Source organism: Salvelinus alpinus, chromosome 9 (assembly GCF_045679555.1).
Source record: "Salvelinus alpinus chromosome 9, SLU_Salpinus.1, whole genome shotgun sequence".
Lineage (NCBI taxonomy): Eukaryota > Metazoa > Chordata > Actinopteri > Salmoniformes > Salmonidae > Salvelinus > Salvelinus alpinus.
Window position 1 is genome coordinate 31129270 of NC_092094.1, and position 22202 is coordinate 31151471.

At 42.2% G+C, this 22202-nt stretch overlaps 2 protein-coding genes across 4 annotated transcripts; both read right to left on the reverse strand.

The window, feature by feature from the left end:
- Positions 1 to 2829: 2829 nt before the first annotated feature.
- On the reverse strand, positions 2830 to 5614 carry LOC139584637 (calumenin-B-like). 3 transcript variants are annotated; one of them, XM_071416717.1, is made up of 8 exons: positions 5461 to 5564; positions 5272 to 5337; positions 4714 to 4940; positions 4410 to 4603; positions 4128 to 4294; positions 3956 to 4016; positions 3619 to 3818; positions 2830 to 3529 (listed from the first exon to the last, which is right to left on the reverse strand). In XM_071416717.1, the coding sequence occupies exons 3-8, from the start codon at positions 4935 to 4937 to the stop codon at positions 3425 to 3427; spliced, it is 951 nt and encodes a 316-aa protein (XP_071272818.1). In that variant the 5' UTR covers positions 4938 to 4940; positions 5272 to 5337; positions 5461 to 5564; the 3' UTR covers positions 2830 to 3424. The 3 variants fall into 3 exon arrangements, with proteins under 3 accessions (XP_071272818.1, XP_071272817.1, XP_071272819.1); XM_071416716.1 differs by lacking the exon at positions 5272 to 5337 and having other exon boundaries at positions 5461 to 5614; XM_071416718.1 differs by lacking the exon at positions 5272 to 5337 and having other exon boundaries at positions 4714 to 4969; positions 5461 to 5505.
- A 412-nt stretch (positions 5615 to 6026) lies between these two features.
- On the reverse strand, positions 6027 to 21447 carry gtf3c6 (general transcription factor IIIC, polypeptide 6, alpha). Its single transcript, XM_071416719.1, has 6 exons — positions 21293 to 21447; positions 7518 to 7598; positions 7346 to 7409; positions 6909 to 6953; positions 6702 to 6812; positions 6027 to 6280 (listed from the first exon to the last, which is right to left on the reverse strand). The coding sequence occupies exons 1-6, from the start codon at positions 21314 to 21316 to the stop codon at positions 6138 to 6140; spliced, it is 468 nt and encodes a 155-aa protein (XP_071272820.1). The 5' UTR covers positions 21317 to 21447; the 3' UTR covers positions 6027 to 6137.
- Positions 21448 to 22202: the final 755 nt, after the last annotated feature.

The window sequence follows — 22202 nt, forward strand, 5'->3', positions numbered from 1 at the left end:
GCACCCTTAGAATTAGAATGATTAGTTATACTTGTATAAAACCTCCTCAACATCCTTTTAATCAGAAAAACACTTCTCCATCTGAATGACAACAGCACACACTGTCAACAAGGCAACAGGTGATGTACAGGGTCATCACTACTGATTGGCATAGCGCTGGATTGATCATGTAAAAAACAGTTATATCATATACATTATTATAGCATATACATTACTATAACATATTATATTTTATAAAGACAATGGAAACACTTTACTAGAACCCTCTGTCATAAGATCTACATAAATAACACTGTTGAAAACATGACATAACATGTCATAAAAAGTCCTACTTTTGGTGTCAGTTGATCAAAACGGACTTTGTACCAACAGTTATGACTGTTCATGTCATTATCATATAGCCCTGATGGCAGAGGGTTTAAGGGAAGTTGAACCAGATCAATAACAGTGGTTATAGAGGGTTATACACTAAGTATCAGGTGTTATACAATTATTATACAGTCTGACAACTATAACTATGGAAGAAGACTGGACAGGGGAAATCTTACTTTAATAAGCCTCCAAACATATGTAGTATGTGTGTGTGTAGTACAGAAGAGAATTCAGTAGATACCAAAATATAACAAAACTAAGCACTCAGTGGAGTGACACACACATAGAAACAGAGAAAGTAAGGAGGAAAGAGGAGTCCTTCAGTTTCTCTCGGTTTCCCATCCAGTGTTTCGCAACTCTGGTCCTTGAGTGAAACACCAGGGTTTCGCATTTTTGTTCAAGCCCTGTACTAACACAGGGCTATAAATATGTTGTGCTAGTACAGGTACTAGATCAGAAATGTACAACCCAGGGGGTGCCCAGACTGAAGTAAAAAAAAATAAAAATACTGATCTAACCCCTAATTGAGCCAAGCTCCTACACACATGTAGGAACTAAAACCTGCACACAGGGGACACGGGGGACCGCTATTGGCTGACACACACCCCAGTTGCTATGGTGATGTTGTATTGCACGCTCCAAACAGTCTTCATGAGGCTTTGATGAGGCTCACTCCATGAGCTACAACAGTGTTTCCCAACTGGTGGCAAGCAGCCCGAGTTTTCTGAGCCAAAAATTGTCATACATAAGACTGTAAAAACACTAGGAAATTAGGTCCAACTGACTTTGATTTAAGAAATCTGTTCCCAAGTATACCCATGGATAATAGACACGTGATCGTATACAAATGTAAGCAAGGTTTGAAATGATTATGTTTTAGTCAAATGTGTGTTTGTGCTTATTGCAGTCAATTTGCAGTCCACAAATTATTTGTAATTATAAACCGAGTGGTTCAAGCCCTGAATGCTGATTAGCTGACAGCTGTGGAATATCAGACCGTATACCACGGTTATGACAAAACATTTATTTATGTTCTAATTACGTTGGTAACCAGTTTATAATGGCAATAAGGCACCTCGGGTTTGTGGTATATGGCCAATATACCACGGCAAGGGCTGTATCCAGGCACTCTGCGTTGCGCATAATAACAGCCCTTAGCCGTGGTATATTGGCCATATACTACACCCCCTCGAGCCTTTATTGGCACTCCTAGAAATTCTTATAGGTAAAATCTAACTGAAGTATATTCACATTAATATTTTACATTAAGTTCACCTGAGTGATTAGGAACACATAAGTGGTAAGCCATGAATTCCCATTTCACTGGGGTATAAATATGAGGTGACACACAGGCCAAATTCCCATCATCAATTACTATGGGAAAGACCCGAGAATACAGTAATGATGTGACAAAAGGTTTTTGAGCTGCACAAATCAGGAAATAGCTATAATAAAATAGCTCAATGGTTGAAAATGCCTATTTCCACTATCAGGTCAATAATTAAGAAGTTTAAAGCAACTGGAGAGGAGATGTTAACAATCAGCCTGGAAGAGGACGTGTGTCTATATTGACCACACGCACAGTGAGGATGGGTCGAGTGGCCAACAAAAATCTCCAGGGATCACAGCTGGAGAATTGCAGACGTTAGTTGGGTCTTGGGGTCCGAAAGTCTCCAAAACTACAATCAGACACACCTACATAACCACAAGTTGTTTGGGAGGGTTGCCATATAAAAGCCTTTGCTATCAAACAAACTCAAGTGCCTACATTTTGCAAAACTTTACTGGAACTTTCAATGGAACTGGGTTCTAGGGTCAGATGAGACCAAATTAGAGCTTTTTGGAAACAAACACCAGAGGTAGGTCTGGCATAGACCGAAAGATAGCCATGTAAAAAAGTACCTCATCCCCACTATGAAGTATGGGGGTTGATCTTTGATGTTGTGGGGCTGTTTTTCTTACAAAGGCCCTGGACAACTTTTTAGGAAACATGGTATCATGGACAAGTACCAGCAGATATAAACTGGGCCATGGTTGGACCTTCCAGCAGTACATGATCCAAAGCACTACTCAAAATCAACACAAAAATGGTTCACTGACCACAGAATCCAGGTTTTGCCATGGCCATCCTAGTTCCCTGACCTGAACCCCATAGAAAACCTGTGTGATGAGCTGAAGAGGAGAGTCCACAAGCGTGGACCTCGGAATCTGAAGAGATTCTGTTTGGAGGAATAGTCTCAGATCCCTTGCCATGTGTTCTCCAACCTCATTACGTATTATAGGAGAAGTCTCAGAGCTGTTATCATGGCAAAGGGAGGTTGCACAAAGTATTGAATGAAGGGGAGCCAATAATTGTGGCACACAAAGCAAATATTTTTCTCTATATTTTTTTCAAATTATTTTACTTTAATTAAAGGTTAGATTTATGTGAATATTTTGAAAGAAAAACCATGAGGATAAACAAATACATTTTATTTTTTTCACAGCCCGTTTGCTCATATTCACCAAGGGTGCCAATATTAGTGGAGGGCACTGTACATCTCCCCATCATAGTGCATAGCAGAACACACACCAGGGTTGGGATCAATTCAGTTTGTTTTCTATTGAATTTTTACTCACTTCCTGAATTGAAAACTGAAATGACCACAAGATGCACAGTTCTGCCCTTCATTGCACACCTGACACATTGTTCAAACAAGGCTACCAAAACAAACACTAACATCTGTATTCTGTCACTTTTTACAAAAACAAAGTTGATCTGCAAACGAAGACAAAGGAAATACTGTATATCCTTTCCATTGTCCGGATTGGACGAGAGGATGGTGGAGGTGGAGACAAACCAGGTGTGTCTTGATGTCCAAACTCGTACACTACTTAGTACAAAGTGATGTATTCACTAGAATAGGCCAGGAAATCCAATTATTATCCTAGGCATTGGAGTGAAACGCTCAGTCTCAAACGTCACCCTATTCTCCATATAGTGCACTTCTTTTTAATTGGGATTTCAACTCCATGACTGAATTGAGCCCAACCCTGTGTGGGAAGTGGAGGGTTAGAATTCATCATGTCTTGCCAAGGCTTCTCCAAAGTCAGTAGCCTGGCTGCCAACGAAGAGGTCATACTTCTCTACGATCTCTGCCTTGGTCAGACGGCCGTCCTACAGAGAGAGGGGGAGAGAAAATACAATCTTTGGTTAGATGCGCTCTGTTCCTGTGCACGCACGCACACACGCACGCAAACACACACCTTGTCATTATCTGACTCGTAGACCAGGTGTTTGGCTTCTGCCTCTGCATGGTCGTAGTCTGAAGGGAGGATCCAGTCTCTGGTCTCCTCCTTGTCCATGCGGCCATCTTTGTTTTTATCTCTGAACTCAGTAAACTGTTCTCGTTCTGTCTTCACCCACTCTGGCTCTGAAGGATCACCCTCCTGGTTATACATGTCACCTAGAGGAGGGGTAGGAGAGAGGGAAGAGAAGAGGAAAAGAGAGATGCTGATATGTTATAACTATGTGTCCCCCATGTACTGATTCAGGTGTTATTTCAGGTTATAATGCACTCATGTACTACAGGTTATAACTCACCTATGTACTCCTCCAGATCTATGAAGCCGTCTCCGTTTTTATCAATGTCCTCCATGGTCTCCTACAGGAGAGGGTATTGGCACAAAGATGTTACTGGCTGGCTACCTTAGACAATAAAGAACTCATGTTTGTATTACAAAATAAATACTGTGTGTGTGGGTGTGTGACCCACCAGTACAACTATATCCTTCATATGGTCATACTCCTCAGGATGGAGGAAGGCTGTAAACTCCTCTTTATTGGCATTCAGGTCAGCGTCCAGGTCAGCCATTTTGAATCTCCTCTCATCACGTGACATCATCTGTCTGTAGCTGAAGCCATCTTCTGGGTCTGGATCATCTTAGGGGCACACACACCAATTTAAAAATGTTTAAGTCAGACCTTCCAGTAAAAAGGCACTTGTCAGGGGTCGTAAGTTACATTCTTATACTCGCTTCAGAGTGTGTGTCCGTACCCAGTATGTATCCGTATGTAGCATTCGTGTACTCCTCCCAGGACACCAGTCCATCTCCGTTAAGGTCATGACCTTTCCACTGGCGGTCCACATCATCATAGATCCACCTCTTCTGACTGTGTTTGATCCACTTCTTCATCTCCTCTACTGACACATAACCATTCCTGTCCTCATCTATACGCTCTACCAACATACTGTAGGGAGAGAGAGATGAAGGGTGTAAATCCATCTTTTCAATACAAATCTATTTCTCTCACTTCTAAACAAGATGCAGCATCTGTGTTTCTGTGTGTGGGTGTGTTACCCCAATCTCTCCTTGCTCTCTTCAGGTGTGAGCTGATCGAAGGTCTTGGCCTCATCCTGTCCAAGAAACGCTTCATGGTCATAATCAAAGTTATCTGCGTCGTCATGGTTGCGGTTGCTAAGCAGGTCGTCATGAATGACACGGTCCTTCTTCTCGATGGTGGGTTTACTGGAGGCATACACCACGCACAGCGCAAAGCACATGACCAACGGCCGCAGCGCCATACTCTGACACACACACACACGACAGACAGATGCTTACAACAACAATATGATTATGTCAGTGTGACAGTGCATTTAGTTTACGACAGGAATTCGTCATGACCATCTTTAGTTTAACCATACTAATAGTAACGTTACTGTTGTAACGGCCTTAGCAAGCTAGACATATAGCCTGATATCAACGTGATCAGTGACAGTGTGTGATGAGGTAGCTAGTTCCACCAAAGATATTTATAACAAACTCAGTTTCCCCTACTCATCTGTGGCTCCACCGTTTCTGTCTGAACTAGCTACGTTACATGACATGGATAGCTAGTTGGCTTTATGTTAGTCTTACCCTGCTGTGCAGCCAGTTAGCAAGCAAGCTAACGTTAGCAAATAAGCATGCTTGCTAGCTCGACATCTGTTGATGAAATAAATGCACTGCTCATGTCAGTGTATAACTTTAATGTTACAACAATTTAGCAGGATAAAAACAGAGATACAATGTGAATTTAGGTAGGCGTAAAAGTGATATTTTACTCACCAGTCTTTCGATTTTGACCGTCAACGTCATCTACTCCGGATACACACCCATCGCCAACGCCGTAGTAAAGTCGTTTCCTGTACTAAGATTAGCTTGTTTCATACCACTCGTCCATTACTCCACTTCTGGACAGCTTCGCCCTTTTGATTGGTTAATAACCGCCACGTCCTCACGCTATGAGCGTGTAATGTTTTAAAGTATTTTCCCCATTCCCAAAAAAAGAGCAGCACTTATCAGTCAGGAATTGTCAAAACAACTTTCTAACATTGACTTTTATTTCTTGTTGTGACATTAGTGTTTTTTAACTGCATCACACAACCAAGTTCATTAGTAGGATATGCATGAGTGCATCCCCTCAAGCTGCATGCCCATTTCATCATCAATCATTGACATTCCAACTGAGTGGGGATATTCTGAAATGAAAGAATGAGGTGATGACGATAAAATAGAGATTCAAGCAGTTCTCAATTCCAGTCTAAATCAGGAAATATCTCATCTATTAAGTACTAGAATACGGTAATATCCCATCTATTAAGTACTAGAATACGGTAATCAAACACAACAAGTCTAGAAAGCGTCATATTTATTTCAAAAACATACACAGTACAAAAATATAATTACAAATCAGAGGTAAAACCTAATTAATGGAGTTGCTGCCAGTGTCCTGCCTGACCCCTCTACCCGGTCTTCTGCCCCATCGTGTGTGCTCCCCCTTCCCCTGCTGGCTTGGAGGTCCTCTTTGGGTTCTGGATGAAGTGAGAGAGTGAGTCGAGTCTGGCTGGGGACATTCCGTCACTCAGTGGCTGAAACTGAAAGTCTCCTGCAACAGCAACAAACACAAACAGCCACATTCAAGCAGCTTCATGTCGCATAAAAAAAACAGCGCTAAATTCAAGCATCTCAAAGTTTGACTTCGGCTACAAAAGGTATTGTGCAGTAAAATTTGCATTGAATGGAGTCACTAGAAGCAAAGGTTCAACCCGGCACATTTAATTACATTAATTATGACATTTAGCAGAAGCTTTTATCCAAAGTGACATTGTCATGCACGCATACATTTTTATGTATGTGTGGTCCCAGGAATCAAACCCACTTTACAGTTGTTGCAAGCGCCATGCTCTAACAACTGAGCTCCAGAGGACCACAGTATTGATCCAAAATAGAGAGCATAGCACAACAGTGTGTGTGTGTGTGTTGGTATGTGAGCGTGAGGGCTCACTGTGTGTTTGTGTGTGTGTAACCTGAGCTGTTGTCTCCTTCCTTTTTCTCAGCAAGGAAGGTTCTCTGCATCATCAGTCTCTTAACGGTGTGGCACTTATAGCTCAGCTCTGGACTGGCTTCAGGGTCTGCCCCTAAAACAAACACACACACACGAGAGAGAAGAGAGGAGAGAACTTAGAGTGAAGATCAGTTCATCTCTATGAAACTCACCACTCGTCAATACTCACCACTCGACTGTCCCTCCTCGAAGAGCACACAGGTGCCCAAGGCATCTGTCAGGAGATATGGGGGAGAGAAGAGAGAGCCAGAGAGGGGAGAGTTAAACAGACACTCAGTCTGTAACTCAGTATCACAACAGGGCACTAATAACAACACTACTCCTAAACATGTAGAACTACATGTACTTTACTGGAAAATGGATAACACAAATTCATAACACAAATGTTGTATTAAAAACAGACCCCTAGCCCATCTTCTCTAGACACTCTCTTCCACCTATCAGTAGGCAAGATGCAACAAGTGACATGTTGAGTTGTTTTTATTAGCCCAGTCCCTTCAGATCTAAAGTGTACATAGGGAGGAGGGGCAAGGGGTCCATTAGACATTCAGCAAATATGTTGTCAGGCGTAAGCAAATAGAATGCACCAATAATGAATACACTTACCGTCATACTCTCCCGCAAACACGTATCTTCCCACCTGCATCATTGGCTGCTCACTGTCAATGTCCTTCAATACAACAAATAAGAAAATCAACAGGAGGAACGTAGAGGTTTCATTGAACGTTTGCTTTGCTACCTACTGTAGCGCGCGAGAAAGGGAAGCCAGATCACTCACCAGTATCTTGCAGGTTCCATGACACTTGGTCAAAAAATCTGAGTTAATTATACCAGAGAGCTCAACCACAACTAACTGCTCCTAAAAAGAGAGAGAAAGAGAGAGGCAGAACATTTAAGAAATTGTCTTCAGTCATTTTTCCATGGTAGAGGGTGTATCTGATCACAACAAACACGGCAAACACTAGATGTCATTGTCCACCATAAAATGTGTTGGCTAAGACTTACCAGAGGTCTCTAGAATACTGTAGGAGCCATTTCTACACTACGGGTGCATCCCAATACTCTCTTCTTTCTCCCAAAGTGTGCACTTGTTAATTTCCCTTCACTGATATGAAAGGAAATTACTGGATGGTATAAGAAATGTGGTGAAAACTCCCTCCAGCCCAACCAATCCAATGCTTTTAGATTTGTGGGAAGTCTTCAACCTTCGGGGGAGTTTAAAGGCGGTTGGCATCCAGTTCCCTGCGACCTGCCCTGTCTGGAATTGCGGGGAGTAACAGCGTAGCCTACGTTGCTACAATAGCAAAGACCAAAGCCGGTGGGAGTACCGCTGAGGACAGTGGTGTCTCTCTATTCAAGGATCTTAAAAAACAAACAGAGTTCTACAAGCAGTTGTTACAACAACAAGAAAATAGCTTCAAGTGTTGTGTCCAAATACTGGTGGAGTCAACTAATAAAATAAATGTACAACCTGACCAGAGATGTCCAGGACCTGAAGAACAGTTTGCAGTTCTCCCAGGGTCAGCTAGATAAGTTTGAACAGGAAAACGGCAAGATGACAACAATTTGAAAGTCATTGAAAGAGGACATTAGTTCTGTCTGTGAATCCATAATAACAATGACAGAAATCAGACTCGAGGGACAATCAAGGTGGAACATCGTTGTAGACCGAATTGCAGAATCTCTACGAGACCTGGACGGAGTCTGACAACAAAGAGAAGGAAATTATTTGGAGAAACTGAAGATGGACCACGGGAAGATTGAGATGGAGCGCGCCCACAGGACTGGAAAACCCACCGCCGGCCCAGGTGACAGGCCCAGGCCGATAGTGGTCAAGTTCCTGAGGTTCAAGGACAAGGTAGCGATTCTGGAAAGAGCCAAGATCTTGAGGGGAACATACATCTTCCTCAACGAGAACTATCCTGAAGCTGGCGGCCAGAAGAGAAAATAACTTATCCCGGGCCATGAAAGCTGTCAGAGCGTGTGGGGACATTGCTTACATCTGATATGACAGGCAATTTGTCCACCCTCCCTCCCAAAAGCTGTTGGAAAAGCATTCCAGGTGAAGCTATTTGAGAAAATGCCAAGAGCGTGCAAAGCTGTCATCAAGGCAAATGGTGGCTATTTGAAGAATCTCAAATATATTTTGATTTGTTTTAACACTTTTTGGGTTGCTACATGATTCCATATATGTTATTTCAGTTTTGATATCTTCACTATTATTCTACAATGTAGAATGTAGTAAAAAAGAATATAAAAACCCTGGAATGATTAGGTGTCCAAACTTCTGACTGGTACTGTGTGTATATACACAGTTGAAGTCGGAAGTTTACATACACCTTTGCCAAATACATTTAAACTCAGTTTTTCGCAATTCCTGACATTTAATCCTAGTAAAAATTCCCTGTTTTGGGTCAGTTAGGATCACCAATTTATTTTAAGAATGTGAAATGTCATAAAAATCGTAGAGAGAAGGATTTATTTATTTCATCACATTCCCAGTGGGTCAGAAGTTTACATACACTCAATTAGTATTTGGTAGCATTGCCGTTAAATTGTTTAACTTGGGTCAAACGTTTTAGGTAGCCTTCAACAAGCTTCCCACAATAAGTTGGGTAAATTTTGGCCCATTCCTCCTGACAGAGCTGGTCTAAGTCAGGTTTGTAGGCCTCCTTGCTCGCACACGCTTTTCAGTTCTGCCCACAAATGTTCTATAAGATTGAGGTCAGGGCTTTGTGATGGCCCCTCCAATACCTTGACTTTGTTGTCCTTAAGCCATTTTGCCACAACTTTGGAAGTATGCTTGGGGTCATTGTCCATTTGGAACACCCATTTGCGACCAAGCTTTAACTTCCTGACTGATGCCTTGAGATGTTGCTTCAATATATCCACATCTTTTTCCATCCTCATGATGCCATCTATTTTGTGAAGTGCACCAGTCCCTCCTGCAGCAAAGCACCCCCACAACATGATGCTGCCACCGCCGTGCTTCATGGTTGGGATGGTGTTCTTCGGCTTGCAAGCCTCCCCCTTTTTCCTCCAAACATAACGATGGTCATTATGGCCAAACAGTTCTATTTTTGTTTCTCCAGACCAGAGGACATTTCTCCAGAAAGTACGATCTTTGTCTCCATGTGCAGTTGCAAACCGTAGTCTGTTTTTTTAAATGGCGGTTTTGAGAGGCCTTTCAGGCTGAGCAGCCTGGTACCTTCAGGCGTTTGGAAATTGCTCCCAAGGATGAACCAGACTTGTGGAGGTCTACAATTTATTTTCTGAGGTCTTGGCTGATTTCTTTTGATTTTCCCATGGATGTGAAGCAAAGAGGCACTGAGTTTGAAGGTAGGCCTTGAAATACATCCACAGGTACACCTCCAATTGACTCAAATGATGTCAATTAGCCTATCAGAAGCTTCTAAAGTCATGTCATAATTTTCTGGAATTTTCCAAGCTGCGGCACAGTCAACTTAGTGTATGTAAACTTCTGACCCACTGGAATTGTGATACAATGAGTTAAGTGAAATAATCTGTCTGTAAACAATTGTTGGAAAAATTACTTGTGTCATGCACAAAGTAGATGTCCTAACCTACTTGCCAAAACTATAGTTTGTTAACAAGAAATTTGTGGAGTTGTTGAAAAACGAGTTTTAATGACTCCAACCTAAGTGTATGTAAACTTCCGACTTCAACTGTGTGTAATATACACTGCTCAAAAAAATAAAGGGAACACTAAAATAACACATCCTAGATCTGAATGAATGAAATATTCTTATTAAATACTTTTTTCTTTACATAGTTGAATGTGCTGACAACAAAATCACACAAATTATCAATGGAAATCAAATTTATCAACCCATGGAGGTCTGGATTTGGAGTCACACTCAAAATTAATGTGGAAAACCACACTACAGGCTGATCCAACTTTGATGTAATGTCCTTAAAACAAGTCAAAATGAGGCTCAGTAGTGTGTGTGGCCTCCACGTGCCTGTATGACCTCCCTACAACGCCTGGGCATGCTCCTGATGAGGTGGCGGATGGTCTCCTGAGGCATCTCCTCCCAGACCTGGACTAAAGCATCCGCCAACTCCTGGACAGTCTGTGGTGCAACGTGGCGTTGGTGGATGGAGCGAGACATGATGTCCCAGATGTGCTCAATTGGATTCAGGTCTGGGGAACGGGCGGGCCAGTCCATAGCATCAATGCCTTCCTCTTGCAGGAACTGCTGACACACTCCAGCCACATGAGGTCTAGCATTGTCTTGCATTAGGAGGAACCCAGGGCCAACCGCACCAGCATATGGTCTCACAAGGGGTCTGAGGATCTCATCTCGGTACCTAATGGCAGTCAGGCTACCTCTGGCGAGCACATGGAGGGCTGTGCGGCCCCCCAAAGAAATGCCACCCCACACCATGACTGACCCACCACCAAACCGGTCATGCTGGAGGATGTTGCAGGCAGCAGAACGTTCTCCACGGCGTCTCCAGACTCTGTCACGTCTGTCACGTGCTCAGTGTGAACCTGCTTTAATCTGCGAAGAGCACAGGGCGCCAGTGGTGAATTTGCCAATCTTGGTGTTCTCTGGCAAATGCCAAACGTCCTGCACGGTGTTGGGCTGTAAGCACAACCCCCACCTGTGGACGTCGGGCCCTCATACCACCCTCATGGAGTCTGTTTCTGACCGTTTGAGCAGACACATGCACATTTGTGGCCTGCTGGAGGTCATTTTGCAGGGCTCTGGCAGTGCTCCTCCTGCTCAAAGGCGGAGGTAGCGGTCCTGCTGCTGGGTTGTTGCCCTCCTCCACGTCTCCTGATGTACTGGTCTGTCTCCTGGTAGCGCCTCCATGTTCTGGACACTACGCTGACAGACACAGCAAACCTTCTTGCCACAGCTTGCATTGATGTGCCATCCTGGATGAGCTGCACTACCTGAGCCACTTGTGTGGGTTGTAGACTCCGTCTCATGCTATCACTAGAGTGAAAGCACCGCCAGCATTCAAAAGTGACCATCAGCCAGGAAGCATAGGAACTGAGAAGTGGTCTGTGGTCACCACCTGCAGAACCACTCCTTTATTGGGGGTGTCTTGCTAATTGCCTATAATTTCCACCTGTTGTCTATTCCATTTGCACAACAGCATGTAAAATGTATTGTCAATCAGTGTTGCTTCCTAAGTGGACAGTTTGATTTCACAGAAGTGTGATTGACTTGGAGTTACATTGTGTTGTTTAAGTGTTTCCTTTATTTTTTTGAGCAGTGTATATAACACACACAGGACTTTCGGAAAGTATTCAGACCCATTGACTTTCTCCACATTTTGTTAGATTACAGCCTTGTTATAAAATGGATTAAATAAATAAATAAATAAACCTCAATCTATACACAATACCCCATAATTACAAAGCAAAAACAGTTTTTTAGAACAGAAATATCAAATTTACATAAGTATTTAGACCCTTACTCAGTACACTTTTGGCAGCAATTACAGCCTCGAGTCTTCTTGGGTATGACGCAACAAGCTTGGCACACTTTTATTTGGGGAGTTTCTCCCATTCTTCTCTGCAGATCCTCTCAAGCTCTGTCAGGTTGGATAGGGAGCATTGCTGCACAGCTATTATCTGGTCTCTCCAGAGATGTTCGATCGGGTTCAAGTCCGGGCTCTTGCTGGGCTACTCAAGGACATTCAGAGACTTGTCCCGAAGCCACTCCTGCGTTGTCTTGGCTGTGTGCTTAGGGTCATTGTCCTGTTGGAAAGTGAAACTTTGCACCAGTCTGAGGTCCTGAGTGCTCTGGAGCAGGTTTTCATCAAGGATCTCTCTGTACTTTGCTCCATTCATCTTTCCCTCGATCCTGACTAGTCTCCCAGTCCCTGCCACAGGGGGAAAAAACTGCATGATGCTGCCACCACCATGCTTCACCGTAGGGATGGTGCCAGGTTTACTCCAGACTTGATGCTCGGCATTCAGGCCAAAGAGTAATCTTGGTTTCATCAGATCAGATAATCTTGTTTCTCATGGTCTGAGAGTCTTTAGGTGTCATTCGGCTAACTCCAAGCGGGCTGTGATGTGCCTTTTACTGAGGAGTGGCTTCCGTCTGGCCACTCTACCATAAAGGCCTGATTGGTGGAGTGCTGCAGAGATGGGAGAACCTTCCAGAAGGACAACCATCTCCACAGAGGAACTCTAGAGCTTTGTCAGAGTGACCTTCGGGTTCTTGGTCACCTCCGTGACCAAGGCCCTTCTCCCCAATTGCTCAGTTTGACCAGCTCTATGAAGAGTCTTGGTGGTTCCAAACTTCCTCCATTTAATAATGATGGAAGCCACTGTGTTCTTGGGGACATTCAATGCTGCAGAAATTCTTTGGTACCCCTTCCCAGATCTGTGCATTGACACAATCCTGTCTCGGAGCCCTACGGACAATTCCTTCGACCTCATGGCTTGGTTTTTGCTCTGACATGCACTGTCAACTGTGGGACCTTATATAGACAGATGTGTTCCTTTCCAAATCATGTCCAACAATTAAATTTACCACAGGTGGACTCCAATCAAGTTGTATAAACATCTCAAGGATGATCAATGGAAACAGGACTCACCTGCCCTCAATTTCGAGTTCCATAGCAAGGGTCTGAATACTTACGTAAATAAGGTATCTGTTTTTTTGTTTTCTAAAAACCTATTTTCGCTTTGTCATTATTGGGTAGTGTGTTGATTGATTAAATAAATAAAAATCCTCAGCAATCTTAGAATAAGGCTGTAACGTAACAAAATGTGACAAAAGTCAAGGGCTCTGAATACTTTCCGAAGGCACTGAGATATGCACACACAGAGCCATATCCCAGTAATGCTTAGAGAAGATCTTATGTCAAGTGTTATTGAAGTGTTGCGCCTGCAGGTTCACCTGCCTCATCTAAAGCTTATTATTTTGGGGTATTGCTATAGGCCACCAAGTGCTGAGAGTCAGTATCTAAATAGTATGTGTGCAATGCTTGATAGTATATGTGACGTAAACAGAGAGGCCTACTTTCTTGGGGACCGGAATATTGACTGGTTTTCATCAAGCTGTCCACTCAAGAGGACGCTTCTCACTCTAACCAGTGCCTGTAATCTGGTTCAGGTTATTAATCAACCTACCAGGGTGTTTACAAACACTACAGGAACAAGGTCATCCACGTGTATTGATCACATTTTTACTAATACTGTAGAACTTTGTTCTAGCTGTATCCTTACCCATTGGATGCAGTGATCACAATATAATGGCTATATCTAGAAGAATCATTGTTCCAAAATCTGGGCCTAAAATAGTATATAAAAGAACACAAAAGATTTTGCTGTGACTCTTATGTGGATGATGTAAAGAATGTGTTGGTCTGATGTGATTATTAAGGAGCATCTAGATACTGCACTTAATGAATTTATGAATGAATTTATGAAATTGCTTCTTCAAATTATTGATAAACATGCACCTAGTCAGAAACTGACTATTAGAACTGTTAAGGCTCAATGGATTGATGAGGAATTGAAAAACTGTATGGTCGAAAGAGATGGGGTAAAAGGAGTGGCTAATAAGTCTGGCTGCACATCGAACTGGCTGACTTACTGCAAATTGAGACTTATGTGACTAAATTTAAAAATAAACTATATTATGAAACCACGATCAATTATATAAAACTTGAGTACTTTAAATTATGGACAGAAAGACATTCAACTGCATCTTTCATCGAATCAGATGACTTATCACAAGACCATTTGATGTTGGCAGTTATTCTAATAATTATTTCATTGGCAAAGTGTGTAAGCTTTAGAAGGAAATGGCAACAAACAGTGAGCCATCGTATTCATTCATTAAAAAAAATATGAAAGAAAAGCATTTTAAGTTAGAATTTTGTAAAGTTAGTTTGGGAGAGGTGGAAAAATTGTTATTGATCAATAATGACAAACCTGGCATTGACAATTTAGATGGAAGACTACTGAGGATGGTAGCTGAGTCTATAACCACTCCTATCTGTCATATATTTAATCGAAGTCTAGAGGAAGGTGTTTGTCCTCAGGCCTGGAGGGAAGCCAAAGTCATTCCGCGTGGTGCATTTCTCTAGACCCTCTACTCTTTTCTATTTTTACCAATGACCTGCCACTGGCATTAAACAAAGCCTGTGTGTCCATGTATGCTGATGATTCAACCATATACGCAGCAGCAACCACAGCTAATGAAGTCACTGAAACCCTTAACAAGGAGGTGCAGTCTATTTTGGAATGGGTGTCCACTAATAAACCGGTCCTGAACATCTCTTAAACTAAGAGCATTGTATTTGGTACAAATCATTCCTAAAGTTCCAGACCTCAGCTGAATCTGGTAATGAATGGTGTGGCTGTTGAACAAGTTGAAGAGACTAAATTACTTGGTGTTACCTTAGATTGTAAACTGTCATAGTCAAAACATATACAGTGCCTTGCAAAAGTATTCACCCCCCATTGTGTTTTTCCTATTTTGTTGCATTACAACCTGTAATTTTAATAGATTTTTATTTGGATTTCATGTAATGGACATTCACAAAATAGTCCAAAATGGTGAAGTTAAAAGTTTCAGAAAATTCTAAAAAAAAAAAAAAAACTGCGTGGGTGCATATGTATTCATCCCCTTTGCTATCAAGACCCTAAATAAGATCTGCTGGAACTAATGACCCTCAGAAGTCACATGATTAGTAAAAAAAAAAATCCACCTGTGTGGATCTAAGTGTCACATGACCGGTCACATGATCTCAGTATATACACACACCTGTTCTGAAAGGCCCCAGAGTCTGCAACACCACTAAGCAAGGAGCACCACCAAGCAAGCAGCACTATGAAGACCAAGGAGCTCTCCAAACAGGTCAGGGACAAAGTTGTGGAGAAGTACAGATCAGGGTTGGGTTATAAAAAAATATCAGAAACTTTGAACATCCCACGCAGCACCATTAAATCCATTATTTAAAAATGCTCCCTACAAAGTATTGACTTTGGGGGGGGATGAATAGTTACGTTCAAGTTCAGTTTTTTTGTCTTATTTCTTGTTTGTTTCACAATAAAAAATATTTAGCATCTTCAAAGTGGTAGGCATGTTGTGTAAATCAAATGATACAACCCCCCCAAAAAAAATCTAGTTTAATTCCAGGTTGTAAGGCAACAAAACAGGAAAAATGCCAACGAGGGTGAATACTTTCACAAGCCACTGTAGATTCAATGGTTGTAAAGGTGGGGAGAGGTCTGTCCGTAATAAAGAAATGTTCTATGTTTTTGACACCACACTCCACAAAGTAAGTCCTGCAGGCTCTAGATTTGTCTTATCTTTATTATTGTCCAGCCATGTGGTCAAGTGCTGCTAAGAAAGACCTAGTTAAGCTGCAGCTGGCCCAGAACAGAGCGGCACATCTTGCTCTTCATTGTAATCAGAGGGCTAATATAAATACTATGCATCCCCGTCTCTCTGGCTAAGAGTTGAGAGACTGACTGCATCTCTTCTTTTTATAAGAAACCTTCATGTGATGAAAATTCCAAATTGTTTGCAATATTCAACTTACGCACAGCTCTGACTAGGGATTCACATTTTGGGGAATATTCAGAGGTGGAAACTTTCCGTGTGAATTAACAGGAAAATATGGGAATTAAAGGAAATATGTAAATGAATATTTATGCCAGTTAAAATGTCGATGTTTCTTGCATTGGATATATTTACCATATCATAGAGACAGAAACATAAACCTTTTACCTTATCACAAGTAAACATAATTGCAAATGATTAAATCCTTCCAATTGAAAAAAAAAACTATTTAGTTACGAATTGAACTTTAAATGAGTTGACTCTTAACATGGGATTTCACTGAACAACAAAAGGGAACATTGAATGATCCCAATGATCCATCGCATCTCGCAAAAACATTTAACATGCATCTGTAAAATGAGTCTAGAAACTAAAGCTTTGGTTGTCTTCCTCTCAGGCTTCCATGTCTTCTCCCTGGACCTCCCCAATGTCCACCTCTAGAACATCAGACTTTGAGGCCTCATCTTCACTGTCACTTTCCAACCTTGTTGAGGATGGCTTGTTGTCAGGCTCAAAAAGCCTCAAATTTGCCCGGATGGCCACAGATTTTTCAACCCTTGTATTGGTCAGCCTGTTGCGTGCTTTGGTGTGTGTTTTCCCAAACAAGGACCAGTTGCGCTCTGAGGCGGCTGATGTTGGTAGGATTTGGAGGATGATGGAGGCAACAGGGGAAAGAGCCTCAGTCCCTTCCACCAGGTGGCTGATGAGATGTGTTGGCACGACTGCCATATTGCATCTCCATCCCAAAGCCCTTGCTTGGAAGTGTACTTCACCAGACTGCCAAGAACCTTGTCCTCATCCAGGCCAAGGTGGCGAGACACGGTAGTGATGACACCATAGGCCTTGTTGATCTCTGCACCTGACAGGATGCTCTTGCCAGCATACGTGGGGTCCAACATGTACGCTGCGGTGTGTATGGGCTTCAGGCAGAAGTCTTCACGCTTTTTGATGCATTTCAGAACTGCAGTTTCCACTGCTTGGAGCAACAGTGAAGTGGGCAGGGCAGTACAGATTTATTCCCTTACATCTGCAAGCAGAGTCTGAACGTCAGAGAGGATGGCATTGTCTCCCTCAATCTGTGCAATGGCTAAGGTTTCAGGAGTTTCAGACTGCTTACCACTCCCTCCCAAAATACTTCATCCAGGAGAATCCTCTTGATGAGGCTGTCCATATCGGCAGACTGTGATATGGCCATATTTTGGAGAGACTCCTTCCCCTCCAGGAAACTGTCAAACATGATGACAACACCACCCCGACGGGTGTTGCCGGACGTGGTGCTCTTATACTTCTCACTTTGCTTGGTGAGGTAGATTGCTGCTATAACTTGATGACCGTTCACATACCTAACCATTTCCTTGGCTCTCTTGTATGATGTCCTTGATGAGCAGATTCAATGCATGAGCAGCACAGCCAATGGGTGTGATGTGAGGGTAGGACTCCTCCACTTTAGACCAAGCAGCCTTCATGTTCGCAGCATTGTCTGTCACCAGTGCAAATACCTTCTGTGGTCCAAGTCATTGATGACTGCCTTCAGCTCATCTGCAATGTAGAGACCGGTGTGTCTGTTGTCCCTTGTGTCTGTGCGCTTGTAGAATACTGGTTGAGATGATGTAGTTAATTATTCCTTGCCCACGAACATTTGACCACCCATCAGAGATGATTGCAATCCAGTCTGCTTTCTCTATGATTTGCTTGACCTTCCCTTGAACTCTGCATCCAGCAAATGAGTAGATAAAGCATGTCTGGTTGGAGGGGTGTATGCAGGGAGAACAACATTCAGAAATCTCTTCCAATACACATTGCCTGTGAGCATCAAAGGTGAACCAGTTGCATACACAGCTCGAGCAAGACATTCATCAGCATTTCTCTGACCAAGTTGCTCCATTGAGTCAAAAAAAAATCTGATTCCAAAAGGATCGTGAGCTGTTGCTACCGATAAGGTGTCTGATTCATCATTTTCACCTTGAATAGAAGTAGAGGGACTTTTGTCAGAGGTTGCTTGTTGTGAGCGCTGAGGGAACTTTATGCACTTGGCCAGATGATTTTGCATCTTTGTTGCATTCTTCACATATGATTTGCCACAGTATTTGCAAATGTACATACACAGCTTTTCCTACATTAGCTGCAGTGAAATGTCTCCACACATTAGATAGTGCCCGTGGCATTTTCCTGTAAAGATTAGAAAAAAATGAGTAAAAAAACAATACAATTCCATGTACAGATAAATAGTTAAGCAGTTAGATTAAACAACTCCTTTGTAAGATGTTTTAAAGATGTTTTAAAATGAACGATATATGGAAACAGGTGAATTGACACTCCTCAGTTAGCAGGCTCAAGCAAGCTAAAACCCACATGGTAGCAAAAACTAACTAGCAGAAATTGCTAACAAGTTAGAAATGATTTAAACACACTTTGCTGTAGGCTACTATTTACTACTTTACAAAAAAATTGTCAAATAAAACATATTCACCCCACCCAGTATTGTAATAAAAACTTACCAGAAAGCATGTAGTCCTTGGCTCAGACAGTGTAGTAGTGTGGACTCAATAGCGTCTCATTAGTGTGCAAGATCTTGAGAATAAGCTGTACATGTGATGGAAGAATGCACTGTGCATGCAGAGGGTTACAATTCCATTGAATTGGGGATAGTTTAACCAAAATATGCCACAAGACCTAGAATTGCCTTATGTGTATCCCACAAAAAAAGTTCCCCGTTATAAGATAACCTTTTTGATGAATTCAAGCAAAATTCCCAGGCTTAACTTCCCATGGAAAATTTCCCGGAAAGTTTCCAACCCTAGCTCTGACACACATACTTACCAGAGCAGACATGCCATCAGGGGTCTTTTCATAGTCCCCAAATCCAGAACAAATTCAAGAAAGCGTACAGTATTATATAGAGCCATTATTGCATGGAACTCCCTTCCATCTCATATTTCTCAAATGAACAGCAAACCTTGTTTCAAAAAACAGAAAGCAACACTTCACGCTTCTCCCCTATTTAACCTAGATATTTTGTTTGTATGTATTGACGTGTAGGTTATGCGTGCCACTTTTAAATGTATATAGTTCTATCTGTGAACTGTTCTTGTCTATTAATTTTCTGTATTATGTAATGTTTCATGTTCTGTGTGGACCCCAGGACGAGTAGCTGTGGCTTTCGCAACAGCTAATGGGGATCCTAATAAAAACCAAAATATGTTGCATTACCACCCCCAACTGGACTATAGTATAAATCTATTATACCTTCTGATACAAAATGGGAAAAGGAAAAATGTAATAAAAATAAAAAAAACCTTCCAACTCATTAAAAACCAACTACCCCATTCCATTTTCTGTAATTTTAATTTCATTCTGCAGTACAGTTAATAACTAGTGCTATGAATGCTAAGAAGCCAACCGTACTAAAGCACAGATCACTCATTGGCCTATCCCTATGTGCTGGCACACATCTACTACTCACAGGGATCCCTCACCCTTAAACCATCCTCCTCTACTTTCTTCACTGCCTCAGCATACAACACTTTCTGCACTGTTCTGACCACCTCAACCTGCCTCACTCGCACGGGACACTTCCAATCCCCTGCAACATGGGAACCCCTGCAGTTGACACAAACAACTTTATCCACTTAAACTACATAATCCTCTGTCCTATGCCCTCCAGCACACTTCCCACATCTTGGAATCTCCCTCCTACAAACTGCTGCGACAATAAACATGGCACCTGAAACATCACAGTGGGTTCTACACAACAGCTCTAACAGGATAACTGATATATCCTAACATGACTTTTTCAGGTAGAGACTCAAAAAGACAGACTGACACCTCTGTTTCACCACGCTCCCCACTGGGTCTGCAGCGCACCAAACGACGGCCATCACAAACACCAGGAATGTTCAACTGCTCCACCTCCACACTTAACACTACCCCAAAAATCACTAATTTCAATGGTGCCCTGCTCCTAAGAGCAAAGCAATAAACAGATCTTAACCTGTTAAGTGAGTGCCGATTCCATCTGGGCGGAAGTAACACAAAAAACTATCAGTCCACTACGGGTTACCTTCACTGATTCAACTACACCTAACTTATTTCCCACCCACTCTGAAACCACAACTAGATCCGGCAAAGAGCAAGGATCCACTCTCCCAGAAATGTACTCCTACTGGACCAGATTCTTCTTTATCATGTCCATCCACGCAAGGGTCGTACTCCGAGCTCTTCACCACACCATCCACGTCACTTAATTGGCCCTTATTAATTTCACTGCCAGAACTCAGTATGGCGTACGGCTCACTCTGTTTGTACTTGACAACAATATTCTTCGACACACCATCTCATTCTTTTCCGCCATCTTCAGATTCAAATTCCACCTCAGCCTCTCATCTTTTTCCCTCCATTCCTCTTCCGAAATCCTATTAAACGACTCCTAGTTAAAACTCTACATTTCTGAATAGAAATCTCTTTCTTGCCTACTTGAGGGAGGCCATCTATCAAAAAGCTGCATTCCCCTTCCTGAATCCCTGTTCAGCCTGACGTCATGTGGAACACGCTGGCAGAGGGAGAGGCGGCGTGCAAGAAAAAACATTAAGCATTTGTGGGAAGTAGTGAACAAGTGTACACTTCAGGAGGTAGGATAGATTATTGAGAAGCACCATTGGTGATTGGAGCACTCACATGTACCCACGTGAACAGGAAGTGTTAGTTCAGAGGTTGAAGGAGAGAGCATATGGTTCTTACCTTCTCACTAGATCAGCTTGTAATACACCTCTCTGCACATTTGTTCGGTAAATCAAATGGATTGCTAATTTTTATTTTATATTCGGCAATAAATGGTTACATCACCCAACCAAAGATCTCCGTCTGGAATGCCAATTCTATGTAGTCGCTTCACAAACTGCTCTCATTCTGTGCCAGTGACGTTTCATGGGGAATCAGAGCCGAATAAGCAAAGTCACTATCTGTTACGACAACTACACTTTGGTCTTACCTCCTCCTCCCATTCGTCTTCCATTTCACGATGCTTGATAAGAAACTGCCGGGAATAATAAACAAAGACCCACACCGCTGTGAAACAGGCAATAATAACTAAGTACTTCCTGGTCACGGAGTTTGGCACTCCTTCAGAATACAAGTCCTTTCCTGTTTAATGAATAATTACGGCGAAAATGATGACAAATGTGCAAAAATATCGATATCTGTTATACTAGTTATCATACAAAGAACAATCAAAATATATTTTTTATTTTTTTATCTTAAAAATACTCCTAACATTTATTGCACCGGTTCAACATTATCTGTACTTGTGTCGCAGTAAAAGGTGGGTCCATTCTCCCCAGGAGCACTTTTATATTTACAAATGCACAGAGTGTACATCAAGTGGAGCTTCGCTGCTCATTTGGCGGCCAATCAGCTTAAATCCAATAGTTTTTCCATATTGCACCTTACACAATTGTCTGTACTTTGTGTCGCTGTAAAAGGGTGGTCCATTCTACTCAGGAGCACTTCAGCTTTCCAGAGTTTACACCCCCAGCAGTGGCACTGCTCATTTTGCAGCCACATTTCATACACATTATTCTGTACATTACATTTATATTAGCAAAAGTTTGAATTTCATAGATTTATGCCAGTTTTCAACGTAAGACTAGTAATTCTATAAATTGAATTGTGTTTATTTCAAGTTGTTTGTGCTTTTGTACTTGTCTAATGACTCACCTTTTTATGGATGTTTCCCGGCAGTTTGTGATTTGTTAGTATTTTGTATCAGGGTTGGCTTCATGTTCAAGCCCCATTTTACCACACCTGATTCTACCAATCAGCTTATTAGTAGAAACACTATGGCAGAACTCACAGGTGGCCGGTGGTACCTTAATTGGGGAGGACGGGCTCTTAGTAATGGC

Excerpts from the sequence above, each read along its gene's own strand:
- LOC139584637 (XM_071416716.1), bottom strand. The coding sequence starts at position 5,490 with ATGACGTTGACGGTCAAAATCGAAAGACTG. Across the intron at positions 4,604-4,713 it reads GAGAGCAAGGAGAGATTGGG|TATGTTGGTAGAGCGTATAG; the intron begins GTAACACACCCA and ends CTCTCCCTACAG. Across the intron at positions 4,295-4,409 it reads TACATACGGATACATACTGG|ATGATCCAGACCCAGAAGAT; the intron begins GTACGGACACAC and ends TGTGCCCCTAAG.
- gtf3c6 (XM_071416719.1), bottom strand. The coding sequence starts at position 21,316 with ATGGAAGACGAATGGGAGGAGGAG. Across the intron at positions 7,410-7,517 it reads ATGGAACCTGCAAGATACTG|GACATTGACAGTGAGCAGCC; the intron begins GTGAGTGATCTG and ends GTTGTATTGAAG. Across the intron at positions 6,813-6,908 it reads CGAGGAGGGACAGTCGAGTG|GGGCAGACCCTGAAGCCAGT; the intron begins GTGAGTATTGAC and ends TGTTTGTTTTAG.